At 41.7% G+C, this 20,792-nt stretch overlaps 1 protein-coding gene across 2 annotated transcripts; it reads left to right on the top strand.

Annotated features, from left to right (window-relative positions):
* sema3e (sema domain, immunoglobulin domain (Ig), short basic domain, secreted, (semaphorin) 3E) lies at positions 1-19,951 on the top strand. 2 transcript variants are annotated; one of them, XM_041038858.1, is made up of 17 exons: positions 1-928; positions 9,547-9,707; positions 9,907-9,966; positions 10,362-10,481; positions 12,370-12,463; positions 12,780-12,896; positions 13,135-13,277; positions 13,378-13,492; positions 13,801-13,870; positions 13,955-14,099; positions 14,440-14,665; positions 15,021-15,112; positions 15,546-15,587; positions 16,051-16,217; positions 16,574-16,641; positions 17,005-17,129; positions 17,897-19,951. In XM_041038858.1, exons 1-17 carry the CDS (start codon positions 808-810, stop codon positions 18,389-18,391), a joined length of 2,361 nt encoding a protein of 786 aa, XP_040894792.1. In that variant the 5' UTR covers positions 1-807; the 3' UTR covers positions 18,392-19,951. The 2 variants fall into 2 exon arrangements, with proteins under 2 accessions (XP_040894792.1, XP_040894791.1); XM_041038857.1 differs by having other exon boundaries at positions 16,571-16,641.
* Positions 19,952-20,792: the final 841 nt, after the last annotated feature.

Here is a 20,792-nt window from a genome sequence, read left to right as displayed (position 1 = left end):
TGTGGTAGAAACCATCTTAACTGACTCACTGGGGTTTGGATCCTCCCTAACTGTTCAAGCGTGAGCAGAGTTAGGAGCTACAGCTTCACTTTCTTCCTCAGTGCAGAGAGACGGCACGCCAGGCACGAGGCTCCCCACTCCTCCCCTCTCCCACTCTGCCTTTTCCTGGGCTCCTGTCCAGAGAATGACTGGCTCCAGTGGACCCAAGAGGAGGAACGCAGCCTGAAGATACAGTACAGCAGCTTCAGCCCTGCCTGTCTGCCTGCCAGGACAACCAAACGCATTGAGGTTTTACAAATCAGAAGCTCCAACACCTCTGTGGGATTCATAGATTGGATTTTCTTTTTTTTTTTTTTTTTCATCAGGTCAGAAAGATTCTATCTGAGCTTGGGCATACAGACAGACAAATAAACAGACGGACTGACATATGGACAGAGAGCAGTGGGCACTGCGGCGTGAATGTAGCAACTGGACTTCTCCCTGGTTACTAAGTCCAAACAAGCCAGAGCACTACCCTGTCCACCGAGGAAGTGGGTGGATGCAGCTTTCAGCAGACTGCTATAGGGGAAAGCAGTGACTGTATAGAAGCTGCAGAGATACATCAACACTGTGTAGATCATCAGAAAATGGACTGTTACCTCCAAGACTCTTGCTGGATTGTTATTCCTGAGACTGTCTCTTATTAAACATTGTTTGCAGAAGCTGAACCAAAGACCTGCAGACTTTTTCTCTTTTCATAGACTTTGCTCCTCATGCCGAGTGGACTTATATGCTTTCTGTGTAGATGAGCGTGGAGTGTGTGCCTAAATGATGATGGCAGAGTGCATGAGGACTGTGTATCTGACACTGATGCTGCTGTATCTTGTTCTGCTGGGCACGACTCACACAGCCCACAGCATCTACCCGAGAATACGGCTTACCCACAAAGGTAAGAAATACATAGCATGTGCTTCTTTTTTTTTTCTTTTTAACCTTTTAATCTACTTTGGCAACAAATTATTTACGCTGTACAAATTCAAATGCTCTAATGTGTTTCACCATTATATAGGCAAAGGCAGCCTTTAGGTGATGCAGCATGGTGTCTGAAACTCAACTGTCTGGAATAGTCAGTGCAGCCTCAGTCGAAACTAACATTCTCTGCTGAGTGGATTCAGTGCAGATTGAGAATAAGACAGGTGTAACACAACAGAATTGTTCACACATTAAAAGACCTCTACTCCCAATTTTTAATGGTATTCATTTAAGTATTTTTGCTGGTATGACTAAAAAGAGATAAATTGTAAGTTAAAAATAGTTATTTTAAATATCTAAACTGATTTAACATTTGTAGTTTATGCCATCTTTTTCTTCAAGATATATACAAAACAAAACAACCAAAAATGCACCTACACAGAAAATGTGCCGTGAATATAGTGAAGACAGAGGAGCGGCATCTTCTGTGAGTGAGTAAAAAGAAGCTGCAGGTTATCATTACCATGTAATGAGATGGTCATTGAAGATTTATGTTTTAGCCTGAGAGAAAAAAAAAGTTGCAATGAATGGCTGGATTCAAGAAGGGTGAGTTCTGCTTTGACTTTGTGAAGTGCATGCTTACTTCACTCACTGTTGATGCTCAAGCAGCCTCCTTGTAGTTTGTTTTGGTCCCTCGGTCATGGTGGCTGAGAGTCCACAATGTGGCTTTCTGTCATGCCATGGTGGCGGAACGATGGAGTTTTTTTCTTTTTTGGGGCATGGGAAGGGATGAAGCTGTATATGTGTCTGAGAGAGAAAAAAGTGTGTGGGAGTGTGTGATATGGATATGCATGCACTGGTATGCGAACTGATTGTTGTGTATCTCTTGGACAATAATGAGGGTTTTATCTTTGCAGATAAAACCCTTGAGTAAACACTGCCTTTTTACTCCCAGTTTCTTTGATCTCTGTAGTAACAGAAGGTGACGATTCCTCATAAGCCTGTTAGTCATGGTTGAATATAGGTGTGGAATTTGGATGGTCAATAACTCATAAATACGGTGCTGTGAGTCCGTTATGAGAGTTGACAAGTCTGGTTCATCACTTACATCTGTGAGGACGGGTTTATGATATGTACTGAATGCCTTATTTCTGCCTGTTTGCATAATAGAATTTCTCAGTAAGCTGTGTAAAAATAAATATACAGTGAAACACAATTTTCCAATGAAAAGTAATGGAAATAAAAGTAGAAACTGAATGGAACTGAAAGTTAAACTTGGAGAAAAAGACAAGAGGAAGAGAGTGACAGTTACAGCAAATGCAAACTTCATACATCAACAAAAGTAAGCAGATCAGCGTTGATGTGCTTAGTCATAAATGCCACATCAATATCTGTTATGGTTGTGACTTTCATATATCACCCAATTCATTAGCCGCCTGAGGAGAAAGCTGCTACAGTGATTGACAGCCCACCTCTCTTTCTCTCCCCCCCCTCTCTCTCTCCTCTGATACGTGTTCTGGCTAGCACAGAGAGCTATGAAAAAGCTGCAGTTGGATCCTATCATTATGGAATGAAAAACATCTAAGCCTTAATATATGCCTCATGGGCTCTGCCAGTGATTTTTGCACACACCCTTAAGTTCACACAAACTCATACGTACAGAGAGAGAGAGAGACACATGCACAGGCGGAATAGTGTGAATTCTTCACACGCCGATGACTTGAATGCAGTCCAGAGAGATGGAGAGGGATGTGGTTGTATGCCTAAGAAAATATTTCCATAACATCTGGTAACAAAACAGGGTAGAAAAACTAGATTTGTCTTTTTAAGAGAAAGATTGATAACAGGAAGGAAAAGTTCATTATATCAGTACTGAACTATTTGTAACCTGCTTCTGGTCAGATGGGCAGATACCAAGTGGGGGATCAATAAAAGTCCCAGTAAAATATCAGATCAACTTTCTCCTGGTTTCTGGGAATGAATTCCTTTGGGCACGTTATCATGTGTTCCAAGGACGACCTTACCATCACACAGAGCAGATCTTTGCGTCCTTTGATGTTAGCCACATTTCACACATGGAGTGAAATTATCATTCACTCCCTCTTTCATCTATTCCCCATCTTCTTGTCTAGACTTCTGGACCAGTGAAGATTTTCCCAAATGCATATGATTCACTTTAATCCCAGTCACGCTTTCATTTGCTTACACCCTCAATTAACTCAAGTTCCAAAAGATAGTTACCTAAATCACATGGAGCATTGAGTTACAATCACAGACTCTCTACAGAACTGACCCTAATCTTTGACTGCACTGCTTCCAAAGACCTTAAACACCATTCAGTCACAACATTAAACCCAGCAACTTATTTTAATGTCGTGGCTGATTGGTGTAGATGGTATTACACCTCAATTGCTTGGACTTTGGGCCAATCAAACTGGCTAAATCCTGGATTATTATAGGTAAAAATGGCCTGCAGGGAGATCGGCTCACTATAGAACAGAAATTAGAACATACTGTTCGTTCTGTACTATTTTTTTTACCCTTGGACACAGATCCATGAGATTTTGGATCTGCATCATCCAAGGCTCTTGGCAGCAGCTTCTTTCAGATCTCCAGGCCTGTAGAGCGAAATGAGCTCTTCCTCTAGGACAACCATCAATTCTGCTGCTAATGAAGCTGTTGCACAGCTAGCATGTGTCAGCGTCACGGCAGGCTGCAGGTAGGTGGCCAGGCTTAGACTTATTTTGCTGCCTCTACGGCACTGTCATCATGCTTGGCTTGAGCTGCAGAAAGTGTGATACAGCAGTTTTCATAATGGTGATGACCTAATCAGACCAAAGTCACTTCCAAAAACTCTTCACTGCTGCATAGTTTTACCATGGTGGCTAATTAAGCCATCTTTGTGCGTATTTGTGAGGTTGTGTTGGACATCCACTTCCTTCTAATTCAGTAATGTCAATTCATCTCAGCTCAGCAGTGTTTTTGGACAAATCAGGAAAATGCATTCCTGGTTTAGTGAAGCTTAAAATTTCACTCCACCCACATAATAGATACCTGTCCAGAACTGCTGTGGAAAAAAGAAGAAGAAGAAGGGAAAAGAAGAAGAGGAAGAAAACAGCAACATAAACACTGAATTCCTTTGAAACATTTTCCTGTAAAAATCCAAAAATTATTTCTCTGGCATGTTATTGCTGTAGGCAAGCTTGTCTCTCCTGAAAAAATGTCTGATTTTTGTAAGTGTTCGTGAGAGCAGCTAGGGCAAACACATGGAACAAAACTTGGCCCTTTCACAATACTTAAATTGACCAGGTATTTTGCTCTGCATGTCTGCCAAGGATGTGTTTACGTAAAAGTCGTAATCATTTAGGAGGATATAAATATTTTTCCTCAGTATGTCTGTGAAGGTGGATAAAATTATCCAGTGACATTAAGCTGTTCTGGCAGGTTAGCTGTTCTATTATACTCTATATATCTGCTTATACTGTAAAAATAAATGCATGTGCGTTCCATATATTAGCTCAACATTTGCCACATAGAAAAGATGGATAAAAAATGTGAGAGCTGAACATATATATATACATATATACACACACACACACAAACACACTGTCAAACACTGGTCAACAAATGCTTAACCTTCTTAAGACATTTCTTTTCTTCAGCACATAGTGTTAAATTGTGAGTTTAAGCAAAAGGAGCTGAGGTGCATGCATGTGTGAACACAGGGATTACTCAGGTGGCAATTACTGCTGTATGAAACCCCCCCTTTGACCTGTAATTTTAGACCTTCCTCTCCAGACAAGAAAAAGCTCTCACTATATTTTACAACCTTGAAATGATGTGGCTGTAGGTGACTTTCTTCTGAGGGTGAGATGGGGAATACCAGTATGGCCTAAAGTTGTGCCTACCTGAAGTGAAATGATGGGGGATTTTCTTTTTTGTTTTTTTCTATTTAAAGCTAATGTGCGAAGTGAGGAGTCCCATTAACTTTCTTCCGCCTTCATGTGCAGAGACCTATAATTAACATTTACTACATTGGATCACGGCCCTAGAAGAGTCATGTACTTTATATCAAACCACTGAAAAATGGAGGGTATGGTGACGATTAGATAAATCACAACTTTTAGGTCAGCGAAGGAAAAACAATATTTTTTCAACCCCCCTCAATCCCCTCTACACAGACCTCTCTCTTTCTCTCACTTTCTCATTTTGTCCGTGTACATCCCAGCGTCCTTTTCTCTCCCATTGTGTTATGTGTGTGCTCTCGGGTTCATTAATGAGATGTCCAGAGGGGAAGGCAGCTGGTGAAAGTCTAATATCCTTTCTGACCTTTTCCCGGTGAAGGGACCGGGGAGCATAGATGAGTTAAATTTGTGACATGGGAAAACGAGAGAAGGCACAAAGATTGTTAGAGTCTTCAGAGAGTATGTTGCAATGATATTACAAGGGAAAAAAAGAGGATGAAGGGTTGCAAGTGCGGTGAGCACTCCAAGACACAAAATACCAAGTAGATTTTGTTTATTGTAGGCTGGCAGTCCTCCTTTCTTTCACAATGCCAACTTGTAGGGGACAAAGAATTTACTGAGAGGAGAACTGTTCATCTGGAATATAGACTGAGGGGAAATTAATAGAATAAATCATGTGCTAACAAATACAACACAGCTACATGCAAGGATAAGTTCGTTCAGCGTGTTCTAAAGCATACTTTTTCTGTGCTGAAGCTGTTTTAGCAAATGACAGTGCATAATAAAAATCAGTTTACAGTTTATTGGGTTCTTGACATATAGCTACGCATTGACACACAGTAAGCCACATCAATAACTAATTCATTTTGGCTCCAAGGTCATATGCCTATATGTATGGCTTAGGCTGTATAGTTTGGAATTGATGGGGACAGACTTGTTTTAAATGTCAGTTTAATATAGACCACTGTATCTGGAAAGCATATTAAAAGATGACACATGCTGGATGTGAATGCCTGCATTGTTTGATGAAGAGCTATATGTCTGGGCACTTGTCACTTGTCAGGTATTCTGCTGATTTATAATCAATCAATCTGGTTACAGATTTATACTCTGTCATTGTTACAGAGAAACACACTTTGCTTTCTCTCTCTCTTTCTCTCTTCCTTCTCCCTTCTCATCCTCCTCAGACTCTCCATGTGGCTTTCATTCTGTTCAGTGACATCATTCTCCCCTCACACAAGAAACACAAGGCCATATTCCAATAATGGCATAACACCCCAGTTCTCCGGCTCCTGACCCCACCCCCCAAGAGCTCTACGGTCCCACTAAGGCTCCTATAGCGCAAGGAGAACAGACTCACTCCTTATTCTTGTCCTCTTTAACTCCAGCTCACTCCAATAATTTTCTTTCTTTCTGTTCCAGCTGAAATCCCATTACTCAACAAGTAAATGTAGGCTTACTCCCCTGGAAATACGAGACTGTCTACCCCAAGTTTAATTTCTGACATAAAATGTGTACTTAGCACTGGCAGTAGATCAAATTATGATAGCAAATTTAATTTGCTTTTTTAAGTTTCCTGAGGAATGTTTTTTTTATGATCTCCTAGGTGCATTTATCTCGGTGTCTTTGACTAAAAGTTAGTTTTCCTCCTCATGCTGTTAAGAGACCTATAATCAAAAGTAGGTTGCTACTACACACACACACACACAAACACACACACACATAAACACGTATTGTTTTCCCCTGGTGCAGGAAAACAGTGTTTCTATACATGGATAAAGAGGAGATCACAAAGTTTATTTTGATTTCACTTCACCAAATCTTCTCAGGCATCTCTCAGCCCTCCTCAGACAGCCGATGAAAGTGTCTGTCTTTAGGGAGTCCTTTTGCCCTGTGTTTTCCATTTGAAGTGGGATCACAGTAGGGCCATGTGTCTCCCTGGCTCAATTGCTGATGGAGAAGCACCCCTTAGCTGACAACTAAGGGGAGAAAAACTTGGACAGGAGAGGGAGAGAGAGAGAGGGAGAGGAATGGGGACAAGCGGAAATCCCCTCTTTCCCTTCTTCAGTCTGAGCAGTGGCTGCAACTGTCTGTAACGGATGCACATAATGACAGAGGAGAAACCCTTTAAACAGCATTGTGCGCTCAGAAGCATCTCTCAGAGTGTCACTGTAATTGGGAGATCCACCAATTGAGTCTTACAGTAACTCTGTAATAATGTGTAATTAAGGGGATTAATCAACACCTTCTTTTATTATAAATCTGATTATGGTTTCTTCTCACTTGCATCTTTCATTCTTTCTTTCTCTTGGTCAGTATGGTGGTTATGGTTACAGTTTCCTCTTGTTTAATCAAATGAGAACGGCATGGAAACATTCTAATTCAGCGTTGAACAGGATACATTTAGAATGTCATATGTGCAATTCTACACATGTAAACAAAATTATAGAATGAATGTGTTTGTGTGTGAGACAGAGTGAGAGAGTTTGTGCATGTCTGTGCATCTCGCCGTGCTCATCTGTCTATATAAATCAGCTGCCACTCTTCATTATTATCAAAGACAAGTGAAAAGTAGATGGAAAAGAAGGGTTCAACTTGAACACTGTTTACTCCATCACTTTAAATATCCGTCTAAGTCTGTCATCTAAATAAGTGGTAGCAGATTTGACTTCACATAGAGAAGGAACTGATTGTTTGGGAGACAGTCTAACGCTTGTAGAAAGGTTGGAGTGGAATGTGGAATGAGGACTGTTCTTGATCCAAGTTCAGCTTAAGTTAGATGGAAGGGTCTGTGTGTGTGAGAGAGAGAGTGAGAGAGAGAAAGAGACAGAGTGCATCAAGTGTGTGGATTAGATAATTACAGGAAGCATGTCTGAGCCCTGGCAGAACACCACTGCCACATCCCCTCTGTCTTTGTCACCTAACCACCCGAGATCTAACGCTAGTCAAACAAACAGCCGCTTGTATCCAACATATAAATCTTAATAGCAACAAAATGTACACAGTCACCAAGTCCTCTGTGGATACCTAATCCTATTTTAAACAAATACAGCCTTCCACTGAGTGCATGCTGTTGCTATGAGTAGTCTAGGAAAATGGGATAAACACTCTCCTTCTTTCTTGGAGATCAAGTTTCACTAAAAATATACAGATGCTAGAAAAACAAATCATACAATTACCCCCTGCAACCCCAGCATGTAGAGACACCTCAGCATTATTTGAGGTGGTTGAAAGGATGGCATAGTATTACAGTCAGGAATTTTTAAATTTAAAGCACGCTTGCTGAAGAACTGTGCACGGACAGCCTAACGTGCGTCTGAAAATAGAACAAAAGAAGAGAATACAGCCTGTGTAATGCTAGCGTTATAAATTTTATCATGAACCCCAGCTTGTCTGCTTAAATCTCTCTGAGGTTTCAAAAGTTCTGCTAACACACACCAGATCCCCCTTTCTTCTTTTACAAGGACACCCGGTCTAACCCGGTCGTGTGTTAATGAAAGGTTTTTCAGGCCAGTGCAGCCCAGAGGAAGTGCTCACCTCTGGGGTTCCTGCACTTAGTTTAAATCCTTCACCCTCAACCCTGCTCTCCAGAAGTTCACAGAGCTCAGGTATAGAGGAGCAGCCTGTCAGGTTCAATCAGGTAGGTAAAACTGGGTGTGTTGACACATGTGCGTGTATGCAAACTATCTGTGGTTCTGCTGTGAATTTGAACAAGATATTTCCAAAGCTCTGTGGTTGTTCTGATGAGTGTGTGTTTATATTTAATGACATGTCTGTCACGGTTCGCTGCAGTATGATTTCAAATCACCCAAAGCGAGACTGACAGGGAGTGGCAGCTGATCCCAAACTAATGGCTGATAAAGAGGCCGGTTCCGTTTCCTCTCAGATAAAACTGCTTCCCAGTAAGCTGGACTATAGGCCAGACTGTCTACATCATATGCTCCTCCCATTAATCGCTACATCTTTCCCAGGACTCATATCCAACTCCTTCCATTCATGTTTCTGCTAAGTGTCTTTTTGGTTGTCCTCTTGGTTGAGCTGTGTCAAGGGTAAGCAGTAGTCCTTAAAGCTATTTACTGGTATGCACTGGGAGGTCAGCTTAGAGTTGCTTGTGCACCCTTTTATGCCATGTGAACTTGTAGTGATGATATAAACAAGATGGATTGTAGGTCTATGACCAAGCCAATGACACATCTGAGTTGGGTGAGAGGAGGCATGGGTGCCACATGTGAGGGAGAATGAGATGGAAAGATAAAACTCTACTGTTGCTCTCTGCCATTCTCTTGGGGAAGCTATGAATCAGAAACACATGTTGCAATGTGCCCTTGGCCATGGGAGCAATTGGGACACAGACATAGGTTCCCGGAGCAGTTAAAAATCCCTTGAAGGAGGGGTTTGGTCTAATCAGATCTTGCTGGTTAGTACAGACAAGAGGCAAGATGAGAACCCACATGTAAAATAACAAAGAGATCTATCTATGTATCTATCTATCTATCGATCGATCTATCTATCTATCTATCTAGATAAGTATAGATAGTTCTACATCTATATTTCAATAGCTATCTAGCCTGCCATAGTAATTTTTATAATTATTTGCTTAATTTCAGTGTGTATGTTATTGTCTCCACAGAGCTTTGGCAGCTGAACAGGACCTGGGTGTTCCAGGGACATGGAGCGTCTCTTCAGCCCCAGACCATGCTGCTGGATGAAAGCCATGAGAGGCTTTACATTGGGGCCAAGAATACTCTGTTCTCCCTTAGTCTAGACCGGGTTAACACACACCACAGAGAGGTAGGTCTGTTTTCAACCCTCCCTGCCCGTCAGGAAGTGAGACATATTGAACTTTTTAGACACATGGTTCTATAGGTTAGCCAAACTGAGCATGCATGTGTGTGTGTGTGTCTTTATAAGTCTGTGTTCAGCACACAGCAGTACTTTGACTGAGTGAAACAACACTATTGTAAATGTGAGCATTTGTATTTTCTTTCAGATCCAGTGGGCCAGTACAGAATCTCAGATAGAGGAGTGTTTGATGAAGGGGAGGGAAAAGGTAAGGGACACACCCTACATACACATATCAGATCCCAGTGGGACGTTGGTAGCATGGCTAAGGTTGATTATCAAGGGTAAAGCACAAATGTTCCGATGATAATGTGCATTAACACGGCATTCATATATATAGTGCATAATTAATTTATAACACAGGCAGATAGATCAGTTACAGAGGCAGATACTGTCAGTATGCGTGGACTGATTTACATATCTCACAATGCTCATTAACCTTTGTTTAACCTAAAGCATTGATGTTATTGATGATGCAGTAAAAGCTTGGCATTTCTCCTTTACACCATTTTCACTGTGTGGCCTCAATCCTCTCTCACGACCTCTGACTCGCTCATCCCACTTTACCTTCCCCCTGCTTCATCTCTGTATCTCCTCCAACAGCCGGAGTGTGCAAACTACATTAAGGTCTTGCAGCAGTACAACCACACCCATCTGCTGGTCTGTGGAACAGGAGCGTTTAACCCCATCTGTGCCCTGGTCAGAGTCGGACACACGGGGCAGGTGAGTCCCGAGGACTGAAACATACGAAGGGTTATGGTCTCCATAACAACCAAATATTCAGGTGGTATTTCAAGCAGTGTGGCATGATTTATTGCTCTATTAATTTATTCTGGATATTTCCAGTGTCGGTTTCTTTCTTTTCCTGCTTTAAAAGCCTGTGGTTGCTTTTTGTGTGCATCAGATTTTCACTGCAAAGGACTAAAACAATTACTCCAGTGAAAACGTTGCAGGCGTCTTTGTTATACAGACAGCCAGATTTTACACTGTACTCCTTCACTCAACATTCTTTCTTTCTCTCTTTAGATGGCTGTATCCGGAGCCTTCTTCACACTCTTTTGATAATGTTTTAGCCAGGAGCTCCTAGACTTGTTAGTGCAGCTTGGACCGCTGAGCGGTTAAACACTTAGCACATGCTACTGCACTTGAGTTTATCCTCCTAGCAACAAGGAGTGGAGTGAGGTGGAGATGGAAAAGACAGTTAGTGAGTAAGAGAGGGCGGAGGGTTTGTTTTCCACTGAATTCTTTGACGCAAGGTTCTCGGTTTCATTAAAAAAAGATGACAAGCCAGGTAAACAGGGAGAAGAGGCCAGGTGCTGCTTTCTGTAGGAGAGAGTCTAAGGTCAGCGACGACTAATGTTCTGTCTTCATACTCTGAGGTCCATTCAAGTGTGTGTCAGCTGCTTATGAGTAGGATTTGGGTGCACAGGAGCGTTCATACTGATGTGCATAAATAACTAACTACATACATCACTGTGAACATGTTTCTTTACAGTATGACACATTTCTCCTAGATGTCAAACACTGAACAGTCCTGAGCATATTTAGATAGAGGAGGGGAGAAGGTTTCCACTCTGCATTCCAACACTAGTCCACTAGGCCAACCAGGCCAGTCACACCTTCAACCATCAGTCATACCATAGGAATGTTCATAGTGTGAGCAAAGCTGGATTGGCCATGGCTGGTTACTCTATGTTTAAGCAACCTAATCTCTCTACAAGGTTGCCTCACATAAATTTCATACTTGGTGTATGAGATTACATCTAGTGTACAATTATCATTAAGCCTGAGCTTAATAATATTTACACTAAGATAAACTTTGCCAGAAACTGCCAATGCCATTAGCCATTAAGTCAACCACAGACTAACAAATCAAATATTTATGCGACAATTGTTTAGACGTTTTAATAAAAACAGTCCACAGCTCAGAGTACTGTGCGTAGAGAAATATTGATTCAGCCTATTTTACCTATTTTCCGTTTGGTTTTGATAGATTGCATTACATGATGGATGAGTTTAACCCAGAAGCTGACTTCTGTTACAGTCATACGCAGGGCGGTAGTCACAGCACAGTAGGGCTCCATGGCTACTCATAAATCAATATATGACATCCTCTCTGATCTGCCAGTGACAGTCATAAACACTGTGGTGGCCCACAAACATATGAGCTGTGGTTCTATAGGGAGTTTAGGTCTGTGTATGTTTGTGTTTGTGTGTGTGTGTATTACTGCCACCTCCTGTGCAGGGCAGCAAGATCAAAAGACTGGAAGTAGTGAACTCTCAATGATATAAGAGCAGAGCACAGTTGGTTATACACTTTTAGACTCCAGTCCTTCATTTGGTCATCTCTCACTCCTTGTCTCATTTATCTTCCTTCCTCCTTCTCATCAATCACCTTCTGATCCCTCTTCTCTTTAACTCACCTGGATCTTGCTCTCTCTCTCTCTCTCTCTCTCTATCTCTTTCTCTCTCGCACCTGGGATTTGTTTGGATGTTGTTAAAGCTGTTCCACAGGTGGAGCTTTTGAAGTGCATCTGTAACATTTGTGTTCACACATATTTGAGTGTGAATAACTTTGTGTGTGTTTGTGCGTTTTGTGTGTTGTTCTCAGGACAGGCTATTTGCTCTTGAAGAAGAGAGTATCACAAGTGGCAAAGGACGCTGTCCATACGACCCCAACAGTTCCTGCACGTCTACACTCTCCAGTAAGACACTGCTCACTCAGTCGCTCATCACGTCCCCATCAGCTGAGCTAAAAGCACAGCTGTGAGACTATAATGTATGTTTTCATTCAGCTGGATACACATGAATACGTCCTATGCAATTCCACAATGAAGAAGCTTGTTCACTTTTGTTGACCTCTAACCAGTCAATACTGCCATCTTGTGGTCTTTTTAATCTCAGTATTTTAATAAGTAGAGGGGGTAGAAGGGAGTTGCAGTTTTGATAATATGTGCATTGTTATTAACTGACTTTGTGTGTGTGTGTGTTTGTGTGCGTGTGTGTGCGCACGTGCATTAGGAGGAGAGCTGTATATTGGCCTGTACACTGACTACTGGGAGAACGATGGTGCTTTGTGCCGACTTAACAACCAGACCTACACACGCACTGAGAGAGACGACAGGCAGCAGCTCAATGGTTGGTGTACATTACCGGGAAATGGTCACATCTCCCTTCAAATGCAAGGGAGTGCAAACAGATACAGTATATCTGTATATCTGGTAACAAAACTAAGGATGTTTTAAAAAAAATACATTAAAATAGATTGACAGTTCAGAAAATTAGATGCTATTCACATGAAACGCTAACTCTTTTTAACTTTATGTTTCACTCCAGGCTTTTTTTTTTTTTTTTTTACAAATTCTTCTTCCTACAGAACCTAAATTTGTGGGGTCAGCAGTTATTCCTGACAACGATGACAAGGATGATGACAAAGTGTACTTCTTCTTCACTGAGCCAGAGATGGATGCTGAGGGAGGGAACAAGGCTGTGTATACTCGAGTTGGACGAGTCTGTGCGGTGAGAATGCAGATGCTGTAGAAACATTTCAGGGCACAAACAAATCGATGCCAAAGCATTGACAGTGCAGTCAAAATCTATATCTCCCTTCATCTCTCAGAATGACCAAGGAGGACAGAGAATGCTGGTGAATAGATGGAGCTCCTTCCTGAAAACTCGCCTTATCTGCTCTGTGGCTGGACCAAATGGCATTGATACACACTTTGATGATCTCGGTACAGGCTACAAGGACATGTTGTGCATTTATTGATTGTTAAACTTTCAGTACTTATGCTTGATAGCATCTACATCCCTCAAGATTTAGAAAGTCCCTATATGGTATTAATTTTTTTTTTTTTACATTGTGCATCTAACCTTCAGTAATGGTAACCAGTATTTAGCGGTAAAGCAACAAATTTCAGCACTTGGGATTTTTCCCTCAAGATGAGCAGCCAGTAAGCTTAGAGTGACAAAAAGAGCAACAAAAAGTTCCAGCGTACCTAAAAAAAAACACAGTGGCTAAATCCAGGATTTTGTGTTTCAGAGGACGTGTTTGTTCTCAAGAACAAGGATGGAAAAAACCCAGAAATCTTTGGCCTCTTTAGCACAACAAGGTGAGTGGAGGATGACGTCAGTGTTTCATTATCCAGTCACAACTTTGTTATCCATCAAATCACTAATGAAATCTTCTCTTGCAGTGCGGTGTTTAAAGGCTATGCTGTGTGTGTCTATCACATGGATGACATCAGAGCAGCCTTTAATGGTCAATTTGCCTACCGAGAGAGACCTGAGCATCACTGGACACCTTATGAGGACAGAGTCCCCTATCCTCGACCTGGATCTGTGAGTTTTAAAGTCTGAATAAAATAATGTTTATGGGACTTCATTCCCTGATGCACCAACATTATGCATTCACTGCACTCTCCATTAGTCTGTGTCCACGACAGATGTCCTTTGAGTGGGACAGTGTTGAGAGCATGTAGGACAGCTCTGGTGAATGTCAGCACTGTTGTTGCTACCTCAGCAGGTCATAGAGGGACAGTCTGAGCCAGACTAAAGCATGTCAGCTTTTTTTTTTTTCCTACACCGTACATGGTGCTGACACAATTAATGGCCTTCTTCTGTCTCTGCCCTTACTCCTTCCTTTTCTCTCTCTATTTCTGCCACACCATCTCTTTAACAGTGTGCCAGCAGAGTGAATGGCGGTGGCTTCTCCAGCTCTAAGGAGTTTCCTGATGAGGTTTTGCGGTTTGTGCGTTCTCATCCTGTGATGTATCGTCCAGTCCTTCCCCAGCACCGTAGACCTGTCCTGCTACAGACAGAGCCGGGCAGGAGAAAGCTAACCCAGATTGCCGTGGACAGAGTCCAAGCCCAGGACGGACACTACCATGTTCTGTACATCGGCACCGGTATATACACTCTCAGGAATGAACACTGTACATATTGTGCTTAATCAAGAATGCCAGAAGAAGACTTATGTAATGCATAGTTCTTTGCAAAATATGAATGTCACTATTTGCAAAATGAGAGGCAAACACTGAACTGAATATCTGGGTGCACAAACACTACTGACGTGACATGTTGACAGCATAAAGCCATGTATTAAGCATTAAAGTATATTAGTGAAACACTAATACAACATTCCGTGGCAGGTTTGAACCTGATATATTGCATCAGTTGTGAAAATAAAGAAGAATGTTACGCCATTACCGGTAAAACTCTTGTCAAATCAACAGTGCAGCATTAATGCCTTCTTTTCATTAGATGACTCGGTGGTGTTGAAAGTTATCACCATCTACAACAAAGACACAGACACTATGGAGGAGGTGCTGCTGGAGGAGCTGCAAGTATTCAAGGTACTCTATTTTTAGATGCAAATTGTGAATGCAAAGGAGACTCTGTAACCAAGAAAAATCTGCATTTTATTGCAATGCATATCATATCCATTACTGCTGCTGTTACACAGTTTGAGGGATTCTTTTGAAAATACTGATTGCTGATTTTGTTTCCTTTCAATCATCAGAGGCCCACCAGTATGTTTGTGCAGCCAGCCTGCGGATAGATCTTGAGAATGATCGGAGAATATCAATTGTACTTAGATCAGTTACATTTGAAAACTAGTCTGCGAGCAGAGGCTGCTTTTGGTTGCATTTTAATTAAGAACTGATTTGGGATGGATAGAAGAATGTCTGGTAGCCTCCAGTGATAAAGAACTACATTCTTATAGGATATGATGAACCACGGATTCAACTTCATTATTGAATAACATAAAATCTTTCCTGTTCGCAGGTGTCAGCACCAATAAGAGAGATCATAATATCACCTAAAAGGGTAAGATGAGTATCTGAATCACTGTTATTCATTCCTGCAATTCTGTTGTTCAGCCACAAGATGATAACATTGCAACGTATTACTCTGTACTGACATAATTTACTACTGTAGCCTACATGTGGCTATGTAACCCATCATGAAGGTTGTAATAGTCTGGTGAACTGTATTGCATTACACAAAGTGTTTGTTGTTTAGCCTACCCTCATTGACTTGAATGGGGTGGACAAAATAATAAGGACACCTGTCAGCATAAGGCAATATAGTTCAAAAACACTAGCAGTTCAATTAACATTCATGAAGGCAGGATTTATTGTAGGTCTGTTGTATTAGACTGCTTTTGTTTTGGTTTGGGGTTCCTAATAAACTGATAACTGAGTGCATATACATACTGTATAGAGGTCATTGTACCTCTACATATATCTGCATAAATCTACACATGTATGTCTCGTTTCTGGGTCCACAGCAACAACTCTACGTTGGGTCGGAAGTCGGTGTGGCCCAGGTCAGACTGCATCAGTGTGACCTCTATGGCTCTGAATGTGCTGATTGTTGTCTGGCCAGAGACCCCTACTGTGCCTGGGATGGCCTCACCTGTTCCAGATACTACCCTGCTGGAGTCTACACCAAGAGGTAACAGCACACACACTGTGAGACAGGACCCATCTTTTCTCCTGCAGATGTGTGTGTGTGTGACAATCAGCTGTTCACACCTTTAGCAGTACATTTATGTTCCGTCATATCATCTTGCCCTGAATGTCACAATGCTCTGAGGCTGATTTACCAAGTCATTATCGCAGGCACTGCTAGACATGACTGCCAGGTGTTATGTAAGGCCAATCAGTATGCACTTGATCACCTCCCTTCCTCTTTTTATCATCTTTCTCTCTATTTGCTTTCTTTCTCTCTTTCTTTTCACCTATCTCTCACACTTTCATCACATGTTCAAAATGACTCTCTCTTTGCCTCCCTCTCTAACATCTCAGCAGACGATTCAGGCGGCAGGATGTTCGCCATGGCAACGCCGTCCAGCTGTGCAATGAACTGCAAATTGATGGTTAGTGTATAAAATGACTGTGTGATATGTGTGCTTGTGAGTGTGTGCGTGTGCTTGTGTGCGTGTGTGCATGGGCACGCTTGTATGTATTTACTGGTATCACAAAATTTTTGTCAGGCAAATACTGTATACAAGCCAGAAAATGATGCTATTCTTTAGGAGAACTAGACCTCATATGAAAAAAATATGAACTCTTCACGTGTTCTTGCAGTCGGAGATGAGAAAGGTTAATGTGCCTCTACAGCAGCAGTAGAACAATCCACTGTACGTTTGTCAGCTAATGAAAGGTCATGGCAGTTCCCTGCCATCTCTCTTGCCACACTATCTCTTACGACGTGTGTGTATGTGTGTATTTGTGTGTAGATGAAGGATCCGAGGAGAGGTTGGCGTACAGTGTTGAGAGCAACAGCACTTTACTGGAGTGCGTGCCTCGATCACTTCAGGCCAAAGTACTCTGGTTCTTACAGAAAGGAGGAGAGAAACACGAGGTGAGTCTGATGCACTACTTCGCGCAAAACAAATACAAATGTACACATACTAAAAGTGTATTACACCGCAAACAGATCTCATCACCAGAAAAAGAAAAGCAGCAGAGTGGAGATGCTCCTATTTTGTTCTCTGCTTCCAAAAATACATTTCTCTTCTTACCCCTATGGAGCTGTCTAGCCATGCAGACAGTGGTGGCTTGACTTACAGCTGAGATTTCTGCTGCCACCTCGGTGACTCTGAGCTGAAGGGAATTTCATTTGTACCGCTCAAGACAACAAACATTTAAATTCACAGTGACATCTGTGAGTGTTTGTGAGCAAGTGGGACATTGTTTCTGGAAAGAGATTTTGTTGAGTTCTTCAAAATGTAATTTTGTGTTGAGCACCACAAACAAAACTCCATTTCCCTCCATCACACTCAATGCGGTATATCTATCTCTGTCTACACTTTAGGAAACACAATGAAGTGTATCAGAACAGATTTACATGTTTATATCTTCAATATTGAGACTGAAGCATTACTACAGCAAAATGAAACCTGGACTGGTTATGTTCCTCACAGAACCTTAAGTACAGACTGTATTGAGTGCACTATTGAAGTACAACCTCTCCCTAATTTATCCTTCTCTAGTTCTGTAGGTTTTTTTAATTAGCATTTGTCTTGAGAGAGAAGCAAATGCAGCAGCTGTCTGAATCACTAAACCTGAATAATGGCTACATCAGTGACTAGAAAAAAATATACTTTCAATTTATTTTCCTGCGTGTAGGTTCGAGGTGATGAGCGGGTTATCATGACCTCCCACGGCCTGCTGTTCTTGCGTGTAAGAAGCTCAGATGCCGGTGTGTATGTGTGCCAGACTGTGGAACATGGATACGTCAACACATTATTACGTATCACTCTACACGTGCTCAGTGGGGAGAGGGTGGAGTCAGCGAGGGCTAATGATGGGGAGGGAGAGAAGGCTGCAGCTCCATGCCACTCCTCCTTGGGCCCCCCACCAGGCCCCAGCATCAGCCCCAGGGCTCTGTTGCCATCCTCAGTCCCAGGCCGCCCCTCCAGGCTGTGGTACAAGGAGTTTCTCCAGCTGATTGGCTACGGGGATGCCCAGAGAGTAGAAGAGTACTGTGAGAGAGTGTGGTGCACTGATAAAAAACGTAAAAAGCCCAAAAGGAAGTATGTTCCTCTAGGTGGTGAAAAGAGAGCGAAAGGGAGGGGAGAGGAGAACTCCAACCGAGCACCCAGGCACACCTTGGACACCTGAGGAGAACAGAGACTGACTGCACATACACACACACGCACGCACATAGTCTAAAGGTCAGACTCACTCAGTGTTTGCACCATGTAAAAGGTTTTCACTTCGCTTTCAACAAGAGCAGTAACAGGAAAAACAACAGTAGCAGACTGTCAAGTTATTGGAGCTACATTTATCACTCAATAGTTCGACTGTGTGTGTCTCCATTTATTTTAAAAAGCAATATTTTGCCTCCTTTTTGTGTAGTGTAAACTGACTATCTGGTGCAGACCCTGTGTAAATACTATGAACGTCAGTGTCAGTACAGAGCAGAGGCCCTGGGAGGAGACGGGCGACTGATTAAGCAACATTGCCTCTGATCTGAAGAGACAGAAGATAAAATATCAGCTCCTGAGGACTGACCCAGCCCAACCCAGCTGTCAATCCAAACGCACACAGAGACCGCTCCACCAAACCTCGGCTCCTCCTCTCGTTCAACTGCTAAAAATGACAAACTCTGTAACTATTATGAGATAAAACGACTATGTTAAAAGTAATGGCCTTCTAATCTTTTTTTGGTACTATGATAAGTTATTTTCTTGGTTTCTACTGAGCTCTGTAGTTGTTTAGATGTCATAAACTGGAAAATATAGTGTTGTTTTTGTACAGTGAAAAATGCTTTGAGTTTTATGATACTGCTAATTTGATTGCAACGTGGTCATGGCTGTGGTGTGTGTGGTTATGGCCACTATGCATACAGTAAGATGTTGCAATGCCACTATTATGAGTATTTGAGGCATGTTCTAATTATAATTATGCCTTGAATGAAAATAATTACTATTTAAGCACTTGTAAAACCTGTTACAGTAGATGAAAAGTGGTCCTATAAGTGGATATTATTGTTATTCTAAGCGTCTACAGTTACATCTACAATTGTGATCAAATTTAACAACAGTACTGTGTGTATTGTGTATTGTATTTATCTATAATTCAGGGTGGTCTTTGTGTGCACATCTGGTGACTATAACTGTGTATTCAGAAAGTCATCCTTCATTGCTGGTTGTTCCCCTTTTCTTTCCCTTTCTCCCTTTATCTTACTCTTTCTCCTCTCCTCCCTCTATCACCCCTTTACTCCCTCCTTCATTCCCACCCCCTTTTGTTTGTCTGCAACAATGGGATTCATAATTACCACCACAAATGGCAATGTACGACATCACATTTCCCTCAGAAGAAAAAGGACAGATGAATGTTGTGATGATGGTGACCATCCAAGCATGTTATTACAAAAACTGATGAGTCAGCCCCATGAATATTCATGTAATCTTGAAAGAAACATCAGACACTTTGATGCTGAAGTGAAATGCTAATAATAGAGTCTGGAGGATCCCATCTTTTGTAACGCCGAGCCTTATTTGTCTATCAAATTTGTCATTTTATAGTTTTGACCCTCTTGACTTCACTATATTCATGATGTGGCAATATGGTTAATCTTTGTCAAGGTCTTATATCATCACTCATCTCTCTCCTTGAATATTCTTCAAATCAAAAGACTTGGATTGACTTCTCGTGTCTGCCATACCCTTTATAAATACCTGCCATTAAAAAAAGATGGACCATCCTTCCCTGGTGTCATCTCTGTTTAGCCATCAATAATGACAAAATATGCTTTCTGCATACGCACACGCACACACAGGAGGAGATAAAGTTCAATAAAGCTGAAAGAAAGAGGTAGTCACAGAATGTGCCATATGCTGGTGAAAGACAGGTAAAACTTCTTTAAGTACCCCTATTTATTTTCATTAGTTTTTTTAATGCCTGGTATTTGTTCAATTCAATTCAATTCAGTTTAATTCAATTTTATTTATATAGCTCCTTTCACAATCAAAATTGTCTCAAAGCGCTTTACTGAGATCCAGAGCCTGACCCCAGAGCAAGCACTTAAGGCGACAGTGGTAAGAAAAAACTCCCTTAACAAAATAACTTCTCAGATGAAGACAAACCACATCACCAGCCTCCACTTTTAGGCGCCCAAAGGAGGAGTAAGAGTTGCTGACAAACACATCAATAAACATATATCTGCCTACAAATACATTATAATATGTTGTAAAGCATTTGTTTATGTACTGTTTGTCCATACTAAAGAGAGAGACTTAAAGAAAGGTATTACTGAATCTAGAACAACCAGTACGGCCTGGTTATGATTCTTTTCCCCTCACAGTGAGCTGCTCACTGGGACACCATACTCATTCAAATTCTGTCTAGGTCTACCTGAGTCAGTGGGGTGCTGAAGGCATTTGAGAATGGAATTCATGCTGGTGATTTATTCCACATGGCTACCATAGCAACAGGCTCTGAACCAGTTCAGCTCCCCTCCTCATCAAAGCACCCTCTTCTCTTTCTCTGTCAAGTTTTCACTCTGTTACTCTGGCCC

Source organism: Toxotes jaculatrix, chromosome 5, assembly GCF_017976425.1.
Source record: "Toxotes jaculatrix isolate fToxJac2 chromosome 5, fToxJac2.pri, whole genome shotgun sequence".
Taxonomy (NCBI): Eukaryota; Metazoa; Chordata; class Actinopteri; family Toxotidae; genus Toxotes; species Toxotes jaculatrix.
Note: the sequence above shows the minus strand (reverse complement) of the source record. Positions and strands in the feature narration are given on the sequence as shown.

Coding starts and splice junctions, on each gene's coding strand:
- sema3e (XM_041038857.1), top strand. CDS start 808: ATGATGATGGCAGAGTGCATGAGGACTGTGTATCTGACACTGATGCTG. Junction 10,482..12,369: donor GAGTCGGACACACGGGGCAG/GTGAGTCCCGAG, acceptor TGTTGTTCTCAG/GACAGGCTATTTGCTCTTGA. Junction 16,642..17,004: donor CAATGAACTGCAAATTGATG/GTTAGTGTATAA, acceptor ATTTGTGTGTAG/ATGAAGGATCCGAGGAGAGG.